General features: G+C 43.1%; 1 protein-coding gene across 6 annotated transcripts in view; it reads left to right on the plus strand.

The window, feature by feature from the left end:
• bahcc1b (BAH domain and coiled-coil containing 1b) overlaps positions 1–18,846 on the plus strand; it is a 124,278-nt gene extending 105,432 nt beyond the window's left edge. For all 6 annotated transcript variants that reach the window (XM_084077407.1, XM_084077406.1, XM_084077405.1 and 3 more), the window contains 11 exons: positions 352–599; positions 1,125–1,193; positions 3,738–3,936; positions 5,232–5,349; positions 6,581–6,656; positions 7,202–7,310; positions 7,959–8,075; positions 8,260–8,397; positions 9,434–10,935; positions 14,612–14,848; positions 15,445–18,846. In XM_084077407.1, coding sequence (XP_083933533.1) covers positions 352–599; positions 1,125–1,193; positions 3,738–3,936; positions 5,232–5,349; positions 6,581–6,656; positions 7,202–7,310; positions 7,959–8,075; positions 8,260–8,397; positions 9,434–10,935; positions 14,612–14,848; positions 15,445–15,654 — 3,023 coding nt within the window. In that variant the 3' untranslated portion in view covers positions 15,655–18,846. The remainder of the gene's footprint in view (positions 1–351; positions 600–1,124; positions 1,194–3,737; positions 3,937–5,231; positions 5,350–6,580; positions 6,657–7,201; positions 7,311–7,958; positions 8,076–8,259; positions 8,398–9,433; positions 10,936–14,611; positions 14,849–15,444) is intronic.
• Positions 18,847–21,526: the final 2,680 nt, after the last annotated feature.

Genomic DNA, 21,526 nt, shown 5'->3' on the forward strand with positions numbered 1-21,526 from the left:
GCCGCTCTATACCTTTAGGTATAGAGCGGTAGCCCTCTATACCTGGCTTTTGCGTCAACGTTCTGATTGGTCAGACACGTCAACAAAGTGATTGGTCAAGCTTCACGTGACACGTGGCTATAAACACATTATAAACACTTATTGATGACAAAATGTATCAAAGGCGCCGCTACCTTCACACAGGTGTGATTTTTATTAATGCAAAGCAATTATTTGTGAGGAGATTAGAGAAATGTATTCTGGAAATGCTTTCCAGAAATGTGTCTGGTCAACTGGAAGCAACCAGCCACAGTGCACATATTTGACCAGTAAACTCATAACGGTTGCCATGTTGCGATGTCGTTCCCTCAGGCGTTGTGACTGCGCCTACTGCAGATCCGAGGAAAAGAGCTCCCGGTAGACCCTGCCTTGTTACCACAGACAGGGGACGTCCAGACCACCTGGGGGCTAAGGGAGTGTCTCTGCCCAGCTGGGGTGTTCCGTCAATGGGCAGTGTCCTCGGAGACGGCAGAGGGACTCAAGGGGCCCTGGCAGAAGCAAACAGGACCAACAAGGAAGCCTTCAGGAAGAGCTCAGGTGCACAAGGAACTCTGGGAAAGGTAAGAGGGTTTTCTCCCAACAGCATAGCAATTGTGAAGTTGTATTTCATCTGAGTTTATTTTTTCTATTAGTACAAAAAGACCTTATTCAGGTGTTTTTACTAGGGTTGTCCGATATTGGCTTTTTTACCGATAACCGATATACCGATATTGTCCAACTCTTAATTACCGATACCGATATCAACCGATACCGATATATGCGGGGATTATTGTGATTAGGGTAAGCTCAAATTTCATATCACACACACCATATACAGTGAGAACTCCTGTAACTTATTTATAAAGCATTTTTTTCAAAAACCGATACCGATATTTTCCCGATATCAATTTTTATGCTAATATCGGCCGATAATATCGGGAGGCCGATAATATCGGACATCCCTAGTTTTTACTTATATTTGTCTCCTCAACTCAGTTGAATCTACCCTTCCTTCTTTCTACAAGCTGAACGACGTTGAAGTAAAACGTAATATTTCAGTGTTTGCGGTCACACTAACCTGTTATGGATGGTATGCTTTGCTACAGAGGAGAGGCTTCTGGGTGGAGAGCCAGAGAGAGGACAACTCCAGGGGCCGAAGGAGCCGTATCAAGCAGGTAAAGAACTGGGGAAGCTGGGAAATGGTAAAAAAAAAAGATAGAAGATACAGGAAGACAGAATATAAACGGAGTCTGGAGAAACACTCATCATTTCATTGGTGGAGTGAATGACAGCTTTGCATCACTTTAGAAACTCCCCTTTGACCTTCGATGTATGTACAGTAGCATTCTGAAAAGATCACTGGCATAGATTAAAGTAATGAGCCCCAAGAGGCTGTGGTTTTAGAACAGCTAAGGGGCATTTTTAGGCACGGCACGCCTCTCTGCGTGCCAAACAACGCCCCTTGTTCTAAACTCACTGTAAACCAAAGCCTCTAGGGGCTTATGGTGAAGTTAACCATACCTTGTCAGCAATACCTAAAGTAGCTGACATCAGGATCAAAATCTCCAAGTCACTGTATTTGTACAATAGGTACAGTGCAGTACAGTAAATGAATCTTGGTGACCATGGTCTCCCAGCAAAGCTTAAACAAGTAGATGCACGCCAAGGCCATTATGCTGAAACTCATCCAAAGTAATGGAGGCTTTCGATACTGTCATTAAATCAAATATATTTATTGTCTATTTACTGCAGCACATGGCACAGTTCACGCACCATCAGTCTTCAGCAGCCTTCTCACCGCTGAAGAAGACTGATGTCAAATAGTTGGCTGTGTGTGTTTCAATTATTTTTTCGGTGTTTCAGTGACACAGGAGGTTTCGATTGGCAGAAGGCGTTGCTTAAAATTAATAACTGAAACTCCAGCCATGTTTGTGTAAGAAAAGTTACCATCTGCCGTAAATCATTGCTACATACCCTGTCATTATCAAATGGCTGTGTTTGTGTGTATCCGTGTGTGTGTGTGTGTGTGTGTGTGTGTGTGTGTGTGTGTGTGTGTGTGTGTGTGTGTGTGTGTGTGTGTGTGTGTGTGTGTGTGTGTGTGTGTGTGTGTGTGTGTGTTGTTTGTATATGTGTGTTTGTGTATGTGTGCTTGTTTGGATTAGCACACTGAGCTTACTCATCACCGGGTCATTGTTTATATGTGGGCACTTGATGGTGAAACCAATGGATGGACCAATTAGGTTCTAGGTCCTCAGGACAGTCATAATGACATCATTACACACACACACACACACACACACACACACACACACACACACACACACACACACACACACACACACACACACACACACACACACACACACACACACACACACACACACACACACACACACACACACACACACATACAAATGCATGCAAGGGTGTATGCATACTAACACGCATACATGCAGACACATACACATATAAATTACATGCTGTCTACACATTCTGTACTGTATATACATTGGTGCATATTCACTCACACAAGCCAGCATCTACACACACACACACACACACACACACACACACACACACACACACACACACACACACACACACACACACACACACACACACACACACACACACACACACACATACACACACACACTAAAGGTGAATAATCTTCCATGCCCCGTGGTGATGAAACTTCTGTCACTAAAATATATGGCCCCCTAATGTGGAAAACTCCCTAAGACAACACACGCACACACGCACACACACACGCACACGCACACACACACACACACACACACACACACACACACACACACACACACACACACACACACACACACACACACACACACACACACACACACACACACACACACACACACACACACACACACACACACACACACCATTGCCTTTCATGCTTGAATATATGGTCTTTTCTTTGGAAAGCCCAGATACAGGCAGGAACCTGTTGAGCAGGCTGACTTTACAACTCCATCAGCACACATCAGTCATCATTATAGACCAGCCTAAACCGGTCTGCTCCAGGATGCTATCTATCTGCTGCTCTACCTGTGTGTGTGTGTGTGTGTGTGTGTGTGTGTGTGTGTGTGTGTGTGTGTGTGTGTGTGTGTGTGTGTGTGTGTGTGTCTTAACCACGCGAACCCTAATGTCCCTATTCTGGGGAGAATATGTGAAAGTAGCCGCTCTACAAGCTCACAATGCGTTGCCACAAGGTTGTGGCCTTGTAGTTCGGATACTTTTGGCAATGAGATTTTGGGGCCCTATCTTGCCTTACCCCTTATCCCTAAACTTGTTTGCCATTTTTTACTTTTTAAAATAGTTCTAATAGCCGATCCAATGTGTCGATGTAGATCGGCTAGTTGAACTATTTTAAAACGTTTTTCAAAATAGTAATATATGGCTAATAACTTTAGGCATAAGGGGTAAGGGCCCTTGGTGTCAATGGAAAAAATCAGACCAAAATAGCGCCCTGGGGGACCTCGCTCGTCTAGCTAGATCAATGTACCGTATATATGTGTTTAAAGTGGTTAAACTGATTTTGATGCTATGTTCACTGATTTAGCTGGGGACCCTTTGGAACCCCTAGGGGTCCCCAGACCCCACTTTGAGAACTATTGCATTAGAGCGCCCGGCCCTGAATTTCTTCCTGCTCAGTGACATCACATCCTGTCTCCTGTCTGTCTCCTGTCCAGACCAAGGGTCACGCTGTGAGTCGGCTGCTGGAGAGCTTCGCTGCCGACGACGGCTTCCAATTGGACGAGGAGAGCAGCTTCTCCGACGGGGAGTTGGAGGGGGAGGAGGAATATGAGGAGGAGGAGGACGAAGGGGAGGAGGAGGAGGAGAAGGAGGAGAAGGACCACCTCCCTCCCAACATGCCTTGCAGGATACCAGGTAAAAGAGTATGCATGTGTTTGTCACGTACGCATGAGCTAAAAGAACACTTGATCCCTTTTACACGTGTGTGTGTGCACACTTACGTACATACACTCCACGCATGTGCATGTAAACACACACACCTGTCCCTCTCTCTTTTTGCACGCACGCGCGCACGCACGCACACACACACACACATGCGCACGCACCCAGCATAGCTCTTACAAAAGCAATTTTTTCAACTCACAATTACAAATTATGCGTATCTCTCCACCCTCTATTTATCCCTCCCCCCTGCATCCATCCATCTTCCCTCCTTCCCTCATCGCTCCATTTTTCTTTCCCTGCCTTCTTTAATTCCTCTTCCTTCTCCCTCTCTATCAATCTGTCCTTCCGTTGCCCCATCCCTCCGTTTCTTCCCTTTCTCTCCCCCCCCTCTGCACCCACCTCCACCCCCCCCCCCCATATCCCCCCCACCCCACCCCTCCACCTCTCTATTCCTCTCTATTTCCTATCCTTCTTCCTGCCTCCATCTCACCACCTCTCCTTCCCTTCACAACTCCCCTCTCCCCCTCTCCATCCCACCCTCTATCCCTCCTCGCATCTTTCCATCCATCACTCATTCCCAACCTTCTTCTGCATCTCTCCGCTGATCCCCTTCACACCTGTCTCCTCGCTTCCTTTCCTTCAATCTTTCCATTCTTCTCTTTCTTTGACTCTCTTGTCATTCTCTTTTTATCTCTCCCACCACCATCCCTCCATTCCATTCCCCTGCATCCCTGTCCTCTCTCTCTGGTGGGAAAAGTACTCACAAATGTTTTACTTAAGTAAAAGTATCAATACTGCAATATAAAAATACTCTGTTACAATTAAAAGTCCGGAATTCAAAATGTACTTGAGTAAAAGTACAAAAGTATTGGCATTAAAATGTACTCAATTATTATGCAGAATGTCCCATTTCACAAGTTTTCAAATGTATAAATTGTATACATTTTTTTGAAAATAGCAGATCTACAAGCTCACAATTGAGCTCACATTGTGAGCTTGTAGATCGGCTATTTTCAAATGGCCGAAATATACATAGGGTTGAAGTGGTTAATGTATGTTTTGAAATAATTATCAAAATCTACAAAGTAACTAGTAACTAAAATGTTCAAATAATTGCAGTGGAGTAAAAGTACAATATTTGCCTCTGTGGTGTAGTGGAGTAGAAGTAAAAGCACTGAAAACTGGAAATACTCCAGCAAAGTACAGTACTTGAGTAAATGTACTTACAGTAGTTGCTTTACACCACTGCCTCTCTCCCTCCCCAGCCCTGCCTAACTGTGTGCTGAGTAAGGAGATGCTGGTGGACGGGCTGAAGATCTTGATCTCTAAGGAGGATGAGCTGCTCTATGCCGCCTGTGTGCACACGCTGGACCTGCCAGACATGTAAGACCCTGCCTAAAGACATGTTCACATCACAATCATAAATCATCGCTTGTCCAAAACTACTTTTCCAATGGATGTAATATAGTTAGTGTATTATAGTCACAAGCTCTTGTGGACCTATCCTGAGGCCGATTCTACAAATGTCTTCTAAATCCTAACAGTTTTCTGAAAAACATAATGTTGCTATATCAGTGGTTCTCAAAACTTTTTCATGTCAAGGACTTCCAAAATGATATGCATTTGACCCGCCAACCCCCCATCTCAAAATATTTTGTTCCAGGGACCTCTAGAAGCAAAGATTTTGAGTTAAAATGTTTGCTTTAAAATATATATATTCAAAGATTTGCACACATTTTCATTTCTAAAATAGCAGATCTACGAGTTATCATAATTATCTGCTATTTTTGAATAGCCAAAAAGTATAAAATAATGCGTTTTAGCTCAAATCTAAAATGACACAGATGCTTTCCCGGTATTAATTACTACTTTTCATTGGTTCAATATTTATAAAACCCACAGACAGATATAACCACTTTCACTTTTACTTTAAAAAGTTTCCAAACAAACAAAAATAGCAATGTGACGTGTTGTAGGTCGGCTGTTTTTGCTACTTTTGTGTGACACTGATAATATAGTGTAGTAGTGCACTGATTTATGAAAAAAACATAACATGTTGAAGACAGTATGGAGATATGAGGTTTCTGCCCAACAGCAACAAAAATAAATAACACTTTTGTTGCCAAGAATGAGATTCACTAAAAAAAAATGTGTGTCTGACAACTCGACAAAAGATCGTTTTAACACAATGTTGTGCAGACTCACATTACAACATTAGGTCACAGAGCGTGCATTTAGATGGCAGACTTCAGTAGACTACATACATGAACAGACAAAGTCACTGAGGAGGTGTTAGAAATGTAGGACAAGACATGGATACCTGACAAATAACACTGATAATGCTGTCCTTGAGAATGCTGTTTGTAGCTGATTTAATATCTGGTGTCCATGTGTTCTTTATAAAATACATTCCACACACACACACACACACACACACACACACACACACACACACACACACACACACACACACACACACACACACACACACACACACACACACACACACACACACACACACACACACACACACACACACACAGTATATACAATATAATTGCTTCTCAAATGTGTTCATTTCTTCATTCATCATTTGTATTCTTTCCCACCCCAGTTTCAGTGTTGTGATTGAAGGAGAGAGAGGAAACCGTCCGCGGATCTACTCTCTGGAGCAGCTGCTTCAGGAAGCCGTGAGTTGGAGTTTGTTCTTAGACAACTCAAAACAGTGGTTCTCAAACATTTTCATGTCAAGGACCCCCAAACTGATATGTATCAGGCCACGGATCCCCCATAACAGAAGATTTGTGTTGTGAACATGTGACCATTTTTAACATGTTGTGAGATTGTAGTTCAGCTATTTTTGAATATCCAAAGTATAAAGAGGGTTACAGTGGTTAAACTGTTCCTCATTTTGCTTGGGACCCCCTGAACCCCCTAACGGAGCCCTGGTGGTCCCCGGACCCTAATTTGAGAATCACAGCTTTTAAGAAAGGAATTGAAGAGATGAAGAAAGTGACAGAGAGAAAAACACAATTATATAACAAGCAACCCCAAATTAAAGCAGGCTATGAATAAAGTACATGTTAAGAATATATTGAATTGAAAAAAAGAAATCAAAAGCCTATTTGCTCACAAAAAAATAAGATATTGAATTAGTGCATGTCACTAGTGCATGTGACTAGTGCATGTGACTTCCTTTGTGTTGACTGGTTGGAATTTTGTTTGGATTTATCAGGTACTAGATGTGCGACCTCAGACGGAGGTCATCTTGACTGCTGGCACGCGGGTGTGTGCGTACTGGAGTGAGCGCTCACGTTGCCTCTATCCTGGATACGTACATAGAGGTGAGTCACTATGGCAGAGTGCCATCAAACTCCTCAACTGTAGCACACACACACACACACACACACACACACACACACACACACACAGACACACACGCACGCACACGCGCACACGCACACGCACACGCACACGCACACGCACACGCACACACACACACACACACACACACACACACACACACACACACACACACACACACACACACACACACACACACACACACACATTCTCTGCACTTTACAGAGTTCTTGCATGGTTTTGGCTATCTTGTATGTTTACTGTAAGTACCTGCCGTCCTTTATGCTCCACCGCAAACCACATTTTCTGTTTTGGGAGAAAACAAAGCTTTGAATTTGAATATACACTCGAAGGTCTCACCTCCACAGACACACTTGTATGCATATCGCACAGCACCACTAATTAAAGAAAGAAAACAAAGAGACAATAAACTCTGATATCTTTGAGGGCCCCAGTCAGTCAGTCCAGGGCCCTTGGTATCTTCCAAACGTTCTTCTTACATTCAGTGTGTGTGTGTGTGTGTGTGTGTGTGTGTGTGTGTGTGTGTGTGTGTGTGTGTGTGTGTGTGTGTGTGTGTGTGCGTGTGTGTGGCGTGTGCGTGTGCGTGTGCGTGTGCGTGCGTGTGTTAGGAGGTCCAGGCGAGGAGGAAAAGGAAGGCAGTGTGATGGTGGAATTTGACGATGGAGACAGAGGACGGATCTCCCTCCCCAACATCAGACTGCTGCCTCCAGGATACCAGGTCCACTGTGAGTAGACATGCTCAAAGATGGAAGGAACAAGGCAGGGATGGGACTCTGACTTGAATGAGGGAGGGAGGGATGAAAGATAGAGGGAGGTAGGGAGGGAGGGTGGGCGGAAGGAAGGAAGGAAGGAACGAAGGAAGGAAGGAATTGCTTGCATCAAAAATGATGTGTACTGACCTTTGTTTAGGTGCGGAACCTTCACCGGCGCTTATGATCTCGCCTGGTCGCCGTGGGCGCCGCAGCTCCACCCAGGAGAAGAGAGACATGGCTGCAGAAAAAACAGCCAATGGGGAATCTTCAGGTAGACCCCAGGAGAAAAGACCAGGTGAAGATTCAGAATAATAATACTACACATCTTACAGATGCCCAGAACTGTGGATAAATAGGCTCTGTGCATAACTATTTTTTATACAGATTGGCTCAGCAGTAGGTTTGAACCAGAAACACACGAGGTGTCATATGTGTTTCCAGCTCAAATCTCCTGCCAAGCCAATCAAACAAAGCCACAGGGAAAATGAACCAGAACAGGAAACAGGTATTCCACCTTCTGAAAACCTGGGACTACAGTTATGCGCAGAGCCTATTCATTGTCTTTCCACGTAGAAGAGCATTGGATTTTCTACATAGCAATGAAGTTCATTGCATTGATATTATGACACCGCTCGCCGCACAGGCTTCAGGTCCGGATGTGTGCAAAAGCGCTGTACCCTGTTATTTAAACAGTAAACATTATTTCACCCATTTCATTAGTGACAGCAACCTGAAGAATAGCTGGTCACCCTGTCAGTCAGCAGGTGCACATCACTCACACAATGTTGCCTGAAGACAAACTGTCTCAGAGCAGATCAAGATTCTGGTATAACCAGTTAACACAGCCTGTAGTAATATCAGCAACACAAGGCCTCCGCACATCAATCAAATTCTCCTGCTGTCCAGAAATTGCCTTGAAGATGTAGAGGTTCACCTAGCGAGCAGGGTTGTATAAACACACATACACATGCATTTATATTTGTACTTCTGCATATTCCTATTTTGCCCTCCACTTGACTGCATTGAGCAGTATTTTGCAAACTGTCATTGGTGTGCCTGACATATGCACGAGTCCCACTCACATAACTCAGCTCAGGGTGACAATAACCTTGGGGGAGGGGGCAGGTTTCATCAGGTTTTCTTGCAGTTACGAATGAGAAATGGATATGTTAAAAACCTACCTGACCAAGTGACTCTCAAAGAGAGACGAGGATATTAAGTTTCTCCAAAGCTTTTAGTTTCTCAATCAATCTCCCTTTCCGTCTCTCTCTAAGACCTGTCGCTTCTTAATGACTAACACCCCTCTCCATCTCTCGGTACATTTTTCCCAGTTGGCAGGCCGAAGAAAATCCACTCACTCCCTACGACCGCCACCATGCCCACGTCGTCGTCATCGTCATGCGACACCAGTGCCTTGACCAAAAGCAGCACCTTGTTGAGCTGGTCAGCGCCGAGGAAGAGGCCCCCCGTCGATTTCTTCCTCTTCAACGGGACGTCCCGCAAGACCCAGCGGAGGATGCGAGAACGTGACATGGGGATCTTCCACCGGCCTGCCTCCCACCCCCTCGCCCCGTCCACTCCCCTCAAAGGCATCTTCGGCTCCCCCTTCCAAGTCGACTCCTTCAGTAGCATTGCCAACGGGTACGCCACATTCGGAGGTGGCGCGAGCTCTGGAGCCAGGCGACCGGTTACCACGGTAAGCTCACTGGGCCACCGGGACTCTACTTCCTCCTCTCCCTCTGCTTCTTCTTCGTCTTCTGGCACCGCCCTGGCGACGGCCTCCGGGAACAGGAAGCCAGCGAACGAGCGCGACAGGAAGCACTTCCTGGTGAAACTCGACCACGAAGGAGTGACGTCGCCCAAGACGAAGAACGGCAAGGCGCTGCTTCGCCTCGGAGGAGGCGCAGGGAAGCCGGGTAAGGGTTTCGACAACATGGGGGCCCCGCTTCGGTACATCCACCCCGGCCTGCTGGTGAAGGATGGAAAGAAAGGGGGAGGAGAGCGAGAGAGCAGCGGGGCCCGATCCGAGGGCCCTTTGAAGGGTGCAGCTTCACCGCTAAAAAAGGGTCTCATGTCAGCTGGACTCGGAGGGCAAAGTGGGGATTATACTTTAGATTACCCCAGTGACGGCCCCAGCTCCTACTCTGAGCTGGACGAAGATGACGACGATGACAGTCGAGATGTTGAAGCACGAAGGAGGGTCCCAGCGGGCCCAGCGGGCCCAGCCCTTCCCCGGGGCGGGCGTTTCATCTCCCGCCTGTCTGTGTGCTCCTCCTCATCCTCGTCGTCGTCCTCCTCCTCTGGTTCCCTCTCCTCCTCGTCGCTCTGCTCCTCGGACAACGACTCCTCCTACTCCTCAGACGAGGAGTCCTCCTCGGTGCTGCTGCGCCGCGCGCTCCTCCAGCAAGACAAGAACAAACACAGACAGAATCTGACCTCCGACCTGATGACCCCTGACCCCGCCACAACCAACCATTCTCCCTCCTCATCCTCTTCAGCCCCGGTCCCGCCTCCTCACAGCTACGTGGCCAAAGCAGCAATGGCTGTCTCGGGTTCAAAGGTGAGAGGTGAGAGGTCAGACGACAGGAAGGAATATGTGTCAAAGGGAGGCATCATTGCTAACAGCGGTGCGACGAAAACTCAGGTGAAGAGGAAAGAAGCAGCTCCTAACACACACCCTCAGAGTCAGACCAATCCTGTGAACCAGCAACCCAAGCCTGCGCCCAAGGACCAATCGACAGCCAAGAGACAGAGGATGTCCTCACCAGATCCTCTGACCAGTACACTGATGCCTGGACGCCAGCTCTGGAAATGGTCTGGCAATCCCACACAGGTAGGATTGGTCACACCGTTTGTTCTGTTATGTTCTGGTCTGACCACTAGGGGTGTGCCGATACACTAATTTCACGAAACGATACGATACGATATTTGACTCACAACTTCAATACGATACGATACGATACGCACTTTTTTTATTATGAAAATATATGGAGGAGAAAAAAAGAAAATGCAAACAAATAATTCTGTTTTTGCATTATTCAGACATGCAAACTTGTAGCTTTTCAGCTACAATAGCCGTTTTGAATCCAAATAGTATGACACCTGACCCGAAAAAAAAACATGTTGTCACTCTTTTCACTTCGGGGACGTTTGCATGCCTGATTATTATGATTGTAAAAAAAAAAAAAAAATTTTTTTTTTTTCAAAAACAATATTTTTTCTTTCCAAAACGATACATATCGTCGCAAAAACGTATCGCGATATATCGCGGGACGATATATCGGCACACCCCTACTGACCACATCTAGCCACAGCCAGGTTTAACAAAGCCAACAAAGACAAAAACACTCCCCCTTTTAAGCTCATGTTCCATGTTTATTGGAAGATAGACACTCAACTGTGAATCTTCAAAATCATTGAATTGAAGGCTTGTGTTGAGAGAGAGACTGACCTTTTTTTTCTAACATTTGCAGTTACATGAAAGAGTTAAAATACAAAAAGAAAGAATAGAGAATAAGCTACAAAGAACAAGTCAAATAAAAGAAAGGCACAGCGAAATCAGATACAGAATATCCAATATACAAGCCATTCTACCGAATTGGTTCAAATTCAGAGTTGGAAATTGTGTGAAATTTAAATTCTATTTTGGAAAAACTTTGACCATATTCACGTTGCACCAGATCTAAGGGACACATATTTAGTAAAAGTACAGTCAATTATCATATTGTATTTTCATAATCTTTTGGAATATCTTTCCTCTCCCAAAATTTGTCACTACCGAAACATGTAGAATTACCTTAGAATAAAGATACTTATATGAATGTATTAATTTATTTTTTCATCCTCCCCTGTACAGACTATTTCTAAAAATAAATGTAGGTGGTTTCTACAATTAAATACATTAAAATGAATATTTTAACAGATCTTTTTATATTGAATTCTTAAGATTTATCAAAATTAAATGCTACATTTCTTTGTAAAATGTATAAAGTTTTATATTGATTTCAGAATTAATGATAGTTGAAATTACACATACACCTAACCAATCATTATCATAAAATATTGGTTGATAACTGACTATCTTTGACAAAATAACTGGTGTTTTGGTTGTGACTGCACTATTTCGGTAGTGACTGTATTGTTACGGTAGTGACCATAGTATTTTGTTTACAAGGCTGTGCCATAGTCACTTAACTCTTTTTGCTAAACATTCATTGTTGACATAACACATACACCTAACCAATCATTATCATAAAATATTGGTTGATAACTCACTATCTTTGATTTTTGACAACATAACTGGTGTTTCGGTAGTGACTGTATTGTTACGGTAGTGACCATAGCATTTTGTTTACAAGGCGGTGCCATAGTCACTTAACTCTTTTAGCTAAATATTCACTCATAACAATGTTATGAGTGAATATGTTTGCTTTATGTTAGAAATATAATGAAAAATGATCAATAAAATATAGTAATTCATTATTGAAGCAATAACAATAGGTCTCATCTTCCATATAAATGTATTTGGAAGGACAAACAATATTTGCAATTAATATTGAAATTAAGTATTTTGTAACTGAAACACTTACTTTTTGTAACATTTATTTGCCTCTTCTCTTGGCCAGTGCACACTCGTAAAAGAGACAATGGTCTCAATGTGATTTTACTGGTTAAATAAAGGTTAAATAAAAAATAAATAAACATTTACAAGTCACTTGAGCATGCATCAATATTTTCACAGATTTGGCTTTTCGAACAATGCTTTAGACACTGCTGGGCTTCTTTGGACATGCCTCAGGTGGATGGATTAAGATGATGACCGTGTCCATGGGGCACAGTACCATATATTGTCCTCCATTCGCAGCTGTAAAAGAAGCGTGGATGGATTGTGGATAGTACAAATAAGTTGATGAATGCTCAGTGTACCCTTGTTAGTGGGCAGCTCGTTTGGAAGGATTGCGCTTATTCTGCATATCTGTTCCTCTTCCACGTAGATGAGCTTGACTTTAAGAGGTAGGAGTGTGTTATAAAGGGCTTTAGCTGTGGGCTTGTCGGACTTGTACCCCTAGCTACTTGTGATTCTGCAGTTAGCTTCATGGTGGCTCCAACTCCATAAGCAGGCCCTTTTCTGTGACCAGCTTCCAGGTACCTAACTCCAATTTACAGCAGTGAATCCCATCTGGAAGGTTTTTTCCTTGATATTGAACGGTCGGCCCATCACTGATGAAGATGTTTTTGGGTGTTTGGATTGTTGTCCTTCAGGAACTAAATCATTGGTTGAAGTTGAACACAAATGGCAGGATGGTCATGTTTCATGGAAGGCGATAAGACATTGTGAGTGTACCATATGTCGTGTACACAGACACACACATGTGGTGTACACAGACAACACTTCTAGCCCACATCTCTGTATCACAGCTTTTGTGACACTGATCTCCTCTACTTCTCATAGTAGAGAAGATCGAATGCTCATGCATTCCTTTTTCATAGTCCTCTGTCTTCATGAGCCAGTCCCTGATGCACTTGTGGTGTGTTGCAGTGACTTCCTATACATGAGACGTTAGCCTGTGTGTCACAGCGTAGGTCTTCTGCAACTTTGCTCAAGCTCTTCAAGTTAATAACTACTGTCTGATCACCTTCGGTGCTAGGTCGTGTGGAAGCCCAACAAAACTTCTCCATCTCCTTTGCCTGTCTCCCTCTGCCCCACTTTTTACATTTTGTTTTGGCATTTAGGTGTTTTAACTCTCCCTGCAAAACCACATGATAGAATGTACATGTTACAATTATGCCATAGGCCATGATGAACAGGAAGTCTATGTTATTTCTTGGTGAAAAGTGTGGGAGTGTGGCTAAAACCAGGCTCCACCTATGGACTAAAACTCGTTGTGTTTCGGTAGTGACGTGAAAACATGGGACAGCTTTTTTTATATAATGTTTTTTAATTTAAAGAAAATCCACAAAATCAATCTTAATATTTCAACTTCCCTTTAAGATAAATATAAAGGATGTATTTTAAAACAAAATGTAATAAATTGACAAAAATCATTTAGATATTGTTTTCATGAATTGAAATTTAGGAGTTAGGGGTTGGGACAGCCACCTCCCAATATGAAGTAACATATAAAGTATATTTTTTTATATATTACATTTTGTTCTATCTCAATTAATGTTTTGTGATTAAATAGATCATAAGATGATATTAGTACACATGTAAGTTCTGACTACTTAATTGTTTTTTAAAATAATGTTTTCATTGTGGGACTGCAATTTCAACTAATTCGGTAGAATGGTCCATACAGTACATATTAAAAAAAAATAGCAACATGGAGGGCTTCTTATGCAGGTGAGAAACATATCCAGCAGATACAAAAAAGCTGCAGGTATAAAGCATGGTTAAAGTGACATGATTAAATAAAGAGTAAAATCACCTCAAATGGCAGCAGGTATAAAAAACATTTGAATGCAGGTTCTAAGAGGGCCTTTTGTCTGCTCTTTTTGTCTCCCAACAGAGAAGGGGTCTGAAGGGCAAGGCCCGTAAGTTGTTCTACAAGGCCATCGTTCGAGGCAAGGAGACAGTTCGTGTGGGTGACTGCGCTGTGTTCTTGTCCCCCGGCCGGCCCCAACTGCCCTACGTTGGGAGGGTTGAGAGCCTGTGGGAGTCATGGAGCTCCAGCATGGTGGTCAGGGTTAAGTGGTTCTACCACCCGGAGGAGACACGCTTAGGGAAGAGACACCGCGACGGCAAGGTGAAGAAAGAATCTTCTTAATACTGTATATCTTTTTTTTTTGTCCTGAATTTCTCATTGATCTTGATCATTCTGGGATCACAAGACTATTTTCTGGCCACTAGGGCTGTAAAATGTGACCTCACAAAGATTCTTTAGGAAGCGATGCATTGTCAAATCTCTAATTTCACCACGATTTGATTACATTTTATTTGATTATTTTCATACAATTAATCAATTTAATACAGAAATATTTCTTTAAAGAATCAAATTCACAAATGTGACTGGAGGAACCGATTTACTAAGTATTAATAGAAAATGATACACCCAAGCTTCAAGTTCTTAGCACATTTATTTTCATATTTCATTCAATTCTATTTTGACAAAACATAATCCAAATGAATGCAGTTAAGGTTGATGATACACCCCCACTGGTCACCATGGCTCTGAAACTTGAACTCCTTACTTTGTAAAGTTGTTGATCTCTGACTTGAAGCTTACAGTATATTGTGGTGTTGCAAGTCCCATTGAATAAGTGAGTCAGCTAAATGCCAAAAAGGGTGAAATCTGTAAATCAAACATTTTAATCTAAATGTCTGTCCTTCTCTCCTACTCAGAATGCCTTGTACCAGTCGAGCCACGAGGATGAGAACGACGTGCAGACAATCTCCCATCGCTGCCAGGTAGTCAGCAGGGCTGAATACGAGCACCTGATTCGCCGACGCAAGCCCGGGGGAGGGGCCAACGATCTGTTTTACCTGGCTGGAACCTACGAGCCAACCACTGGTCAACTGATCAGTGCGGAGGGTGTGGCTATTGTGTCCTAGCAACGACAGCAGCTAGAGAGAAAGGATGAATAGCATTGGACCGACCAACGCGGCTGACCCCTCCAATCACTCTTCGGAGTTAACTAACCTCAAGGAAAGACGGAGGACAAACCAAGGGATAGAGGAGAAACACGAGATAGAGTTCAGTCTCTATTAATCCATCTGTCCCTTGACAGAGAAAGAGCTAGCCCCCTGGATGAAGCCTTAGTGGTGGCTCTGGTGACTGAATAAGGGGACTTTGAATTCCATCTCTGGAGACACCTGGAGACTCCAGGACGGTCTGAAGGAGAGACCAACCCAGGTCTGACTTTTTTTTGTTGCTCCAATCAGCGTGCGTTCTCAAGTCCTCGAGTTGACGACTCTCCCTGTAGTGGGAAATAGACAAATGCATCATAACGCCATGACAACAAGAGGCCATATAGAGGAAGAACTAGGACCCAAGGACATTTGGAGCACTTTGGAGCTCAGTGAGTGTGATTCTACCTCACTGGCCCTGCAACGTTGACGGAGAAGGATGGCTTAATTGGCCTTCGAAAATAGAGACTGATTCAACCCTGTGCTCTCTCACTCAGACAGAGAGGTCTGCCAGAGAGAGAGAGAGAGAGAGAGAGAGAAGGGGAGGGAGAGAGACTGTATGGAAAAGGAGAGGCTTTCTGTAAACCACACTGGTTTGGATGTTTTTTCATGCTCTTAACAGGATTGAGAGATCCTCAAAAGGACCAAAAACACTGTAGTTGGGATGTTATGTATGTATGTATGTATGTATGTATGTATGTATGTATGTATGTATGTATGTATGTATGTATGTATGTATGTATGTATGTATGTATGTATGTATGTATGTATGTATGTATGTATGTATGTATGTATGTATGTATGTACTGTAAACTGTGCGTGTGTGTGTGTGTGTGTGTGTGTGTGTGTGTGTGTGTGTGTGTGTGTGTGTGTGTGTGTGCGTGTGCGTGTGTGCGTGTGTGTGTGTGTGTGCGTGTGCGCGTGTGCGTGCCTCTGTGTTTGTTTGCAGAGGAGCTGCGATGGCTGGCTTGATGAGCTCAGAGTAAATAGTGCTTTAGAGTGTGTGTGCAGTGTGCACGCACACTTGTACGCATGTGTGATTTTGTGTGTTCATGTGCACACACGCTTGTCCGTTTTTGAGTGCACTTGTCAGCCGCGAGCGTAGGCCGTGTTGTAGAAACCCCGGAACGTCTTTAGCACTCTGAGAGTAAATTGTATGAATATTAATCTGTCCAGTGATTTACTGACAGTCTCAGTTTTGGTGACTGACAGACAAAAATGGATGATTTTGTTTTTCTCCAGTCAAGCCATACACGTCAATACCTCTCTCGCATCCTCCTATTCAGGTGCATAGATAGATGTATGTTTGGTCGAATTGTTATATCTATGTGTATGTATGTATAAGAGGGAGTGTGTGTGTGTGTGTGTGTGTGTGTGTGTGTGTGTGTGTGTGTGTGTGTGTGTGTGTGTGTGTGTGTGTGTGTGTGTGTGTGTGTGTGTGTGTGTGTGTGTGTGTGTGTGTGTGTGTGTGTGTGTGTGTGTGTGTTCCTGTACAGCATTATGTATAAATATCTTAAACTGTAAATAGTATATATATATTTGTTTTATTTTGTCTTTGTTTTTCTTGAGGGGAGGGGTGTTCAGAAATTATTGGTGGCTTTTTTTTTAAGGGGATTGGTTCTGGCTGAGAGAAGAGGTGGGGTCATCTCCCATCTCCCTCCATGCACTGAATAGATTGAGAGGTGGGGATCGAGGGTGAGACTTGTACAAATGTGCGAGAAAAGACTTGTACAAATGTGCACAAAAAAAAAAGACAAAACCCTGCTTTAGGCGAGGGATGAAGGTTTTAATGGGCTGTGGAGAGGGTGTTTTTGTAACGAAATCAAAAAAGGCTCTGTAAAAAAAAAAGTGTGTCCACACACCATTGTTGGTCTGTTTTTGTACTATTTTTCTTGTTGGGTTTTAATGTACGATGTGCATTTCCTGTGAGGGTTTCAAATCTCTGCCTTTTTTTCTTTTCTTTTTTAATACTGGAAAAAAATGGAAACTGAGTTTCTGCTGTTCTCTGATCCTTAAAGAACCTAGCTGTTGTATATCTATATTAGAATATATTCCTAAATGAATTGTAGATATTTATCTGGCCTCAAACGAAAGATGAAAACATACCAAAGCGCCTCTGACTTTATGCTTTGCTGCATTTTAGAAGAATGCAATATTATTATTATTAAAAAAGATAAAAAGATATTCAATCACAATCTGATTCCGGGACCCCTTGCAATCACCGTAGTATCTGACAGCGGAGCCTGTCTCTCGTTGACTGCTTGAGTTCACCCACTGTTGCTATGACAGCCTCAGAAAATTGTCACAGCGACATTGCCTGCCCCCCCATCACCAAACCCCCCCCCCCCCCTCCCCGGCCGATGCACTTGAGGGGCTCCACGGCAACCACAACAACATCCTGTGACTGTGAAGGACAATCAGAGCCAATCAAATGGGATGATATTGAGAGACAAAAAAAGAAGGAGAATAGAACCAGGATAAGGATCAAATCAGACTTGTGCGTCTTGTCACTTTTTTCCTGCTTTGCCAAAAAATGTCTCTAATGTGTGTGTGTGTTTTTTTTTCATGTTTGCTTGTTTTCCTAGTTTGCCATTGTCTATTTGTTTATGCAAGCCATGTGATGACTGTCATGGGTGTATAGGCTGTACAGAGGGAGAACACCTTTTTTCTTTTTTTTTTAGGACATCAACTGACTTTTTAACAACAAATGTTGCTGTTACACTGCAAAGCAGAAGCTTTAAAATGAATCTAATGTGAATATCCATTTTGAAATATTGCGTTAATGGGTCTTTAATTGAGTTTTTTTAAAGAGCTGTTTTTTTTTCTTTAAGAAACACTGGATGCCGTTGTAAACATCACATTCTAAGGGAAGTGACATCATCATTGTGCGACCTGTTTTTTTATTTTTATTCTTAGACCCACTGGAAACTGCTTTTGTACAGTTGAAATAGCATACTTCAAGATATGGAATTTCAGTCATTCTTTGGAAATATTAACTGAAATGTTTCCTTATGTAAAAAAAGAAAAGAAAACGACAAACAAATTATTTATCTTAATTTTATTGCCTCTTTTGTGTTTCATTAAAAAGAAGATTCTTAAGAAAGAGAAAAGAAACCACGCCTGCATCAATTGCTTTTTTTCTCCCCATCTCTACTGGGTGTGAGAGCGGTGAATGCCGGTCTTGTGTTCATCGGTGCCCCGTCATTTGTCTACGGAGGAAAAATGGACGAAAGGAGAAAGAATGGGGGGACAGGAGGGGGGATGTAACGTGAAACCATAGCCAGCCTGATAGAAGGGAAAGAATGGGGGGGGGGGGGGGGGGTAGAGGAGAGAGAGAGAGAGAGAGAGAGAGAGAGAGAGGGCAGGGAAACTGTATCTAATGGTTGTTCTATGAGACAGGGGAAGGGTAGAGTCTCCTCGGGCAGTACAGGTGGGTCAGGCATTCAGAATAATAAAAACGGAACAGAACCATTAAGAGAACAAAGTAGCCGTATCGAGTTACCTCTGCGCTGATTTCACAAACCCTCACTCCCTGTGTGTGTGTGTGTGTGTGTGTGTGTGTGTGTGTGTGTGTGTGTGTGTGTGTGTGTGTGTGTGTGTGTGTGTGTGTGTGTGTGTGTGTGTGTGTGTGTCTGTGTGTGTGTGTGTCTGTGTGTGTGTGTGTGTGTGTGTGTGTGTGTGTGTGTGTGTGCGTGCGTGCGCTTGTATGTGTGTGTGTGTGTGTGTGTGTGTGTGTGTGTGTGTGTGTGTGTGTGTGTGTGTGTGTGTGTGTAACGCATGTGTACCCTTACATGTGTGTATTTTAAAATAGGTACATGAAGCCATATGCGCCTACATTCTTTTATGTGAGCAGACTGTGTGCCTGTGTCCATAACATAAATTCAGTTTTGTGTGTGTGTGTGTGCGCGTGTGTGTGTGTGTGTGTGTGTGTGTGTGTGTGTGTGTGTGTGTGTGTGTGTGTGTGTGTGTGTGTGTGTGTGTGTGTGTGTGTGTGTGTGTGTGTGTGTGTGTGTGTGTGTGTGTGTGTGTGTGTGTGCGTGTGTGCGTGCGTGCGTGCGTGCGTGCGTGCGTGCGTGCGTGCGTGTGAGAGAGACTTTTCCCCTGTGTACACATATGCATGTAAGGCGATATTACCGGGAAGAGAAGTGTAGATTATCCCCCCGTGGGGGTGTTGAGTTTCTGGGACAAAGTGCGCAAATTTACTCCGTTTTATTGGAGGCTTCCTGTGACATATTCACACCTTTTTATCACATTGTAACTGTAGCCTTTGAGACGCGGCTCATTGCGACATTAAAGACTCTATCTAGGGCCTCACCTTCGGCCTCAAATTGCAGTTCAGTTGTTTGCGGCACTATGCAAGAGTACAGCGTTATCTACACAGATGACAACCATAAACGTAACTTTTTATCAGGTTTTTTTCTATTCCCTCCTGCCTCCTCTGTTTGTCCTTTATTATTGGCTTGCTGTTTGACTGGAAACATTGACTCACCTTCTCTCTGAGCAAAACCTAATTGTCTCCGACACGCCGGATGGCCGGAGAGTATGTTTTCGCCCTTGTCCGGCCTTCCGTCCGTCCGTGTATGCATACACTAGTATGCATACACAAGAGTTCTTTCAGACACAACCCCCCCATCTTCAACTATCATTATATTGACAATGCATTGGGCGCTTAAAGTTAAATATTTAAAAAACGACACATTATTTCAAAGTAAAAATCTCAAGCATGCATGTCCACAGTGGAATTTCTGTTTTGGGCCTTAAGTCCCAAGACTCAAGGCCCAAAAGAGAAATTTGATGTCTACTTGGATTTAATGCGTTCGACTCAAGAATCTTTTGGGACTTGAGTCTTGGGACTCAAGGCCCAAAAGAGAAATTTGATGTTCATACTTTCTGTGGTCTCTTGCACGCTCTTCAGTGAAAGATCAGATAAAGGTGCAAGAGTCGGGTAAAAGTTTGAAAAGTGCGCTGGTTGGATGTAAAACATGTCAAGGATGCATGTCCACACTACAGTAAGGTGGATTTTTTGAACTGTGAATGGAGTTTCTAGGTGAAAGTTTTTTTTTGAGGTCCCAAATTCTTCCATCGACCTCCATTATAAATCTCTGAACTTTTAAAGGAGTACAATTCTAAAACTATTAAAGGACAACTTTGTTTTTTTACAACCAAGGTTTATATTTTAGCTTGTAATTAAAGTAAATAAATGATGAGTGTAATTTTTTTTTCATTTACTGCTTTCTATAGTTTTAGCATTTTTTGCGATATTTTTTACAGTGGGCGGGGGCATTCTGTCCGGTGGCTAAATATGCCTTTTTTACACAATAAAAAAGGTCCGGCTGTCTGAGATGGCCAGATGTGAGTTATTGGGGGCTAGAAGAGCTACTGTAAATAATAATAAAGAAAACGCCGGGTTAATGTGTTAAAAAAATACATATTTAGCCACCGGACAGAATGCCCCCGCCCACTGTGAAAACACTGTAAAAAAGATTGTGAAAATTCAAAATTGCTAAAACTATAGAAAGCAGTAAATTTAAAATTTTTAACACTCATATTTTATTTACTTTAATTACAATCTAAAACATAAACATTGGTTGTAAAAAAACAAAGTTGTCCTTTAAACATTTCAAAGATTCCTTTTCAGGCAAACATGTCCACAGTAAGATGAACATTTTAAAGTATGAATGGGGTTACTAGCAGTAAGTATGTAGGATTAGTAGCCTGTACTCGTTTCCCTTTGCCGCATCCACAATGCATGGGAAGCTTAAAGTTAAATACCTCCCAAACTACAAATGATTTCAAA

The sequence above is a fragment of the Gymnoscopelus microlampas genome, assembly GCF_963454915.1.
Source record: "Gymnoscopelus microlampas genome assembly, chromosome: 14".
Taxonomy (NCBI): domain Eukaryota; kingdom Metazoa; phylum Chordata; class Actinopteri; order Myctophiformes; family Myctophidae; genus Gymnoscopelus; species Gymnoscopelus microlampas.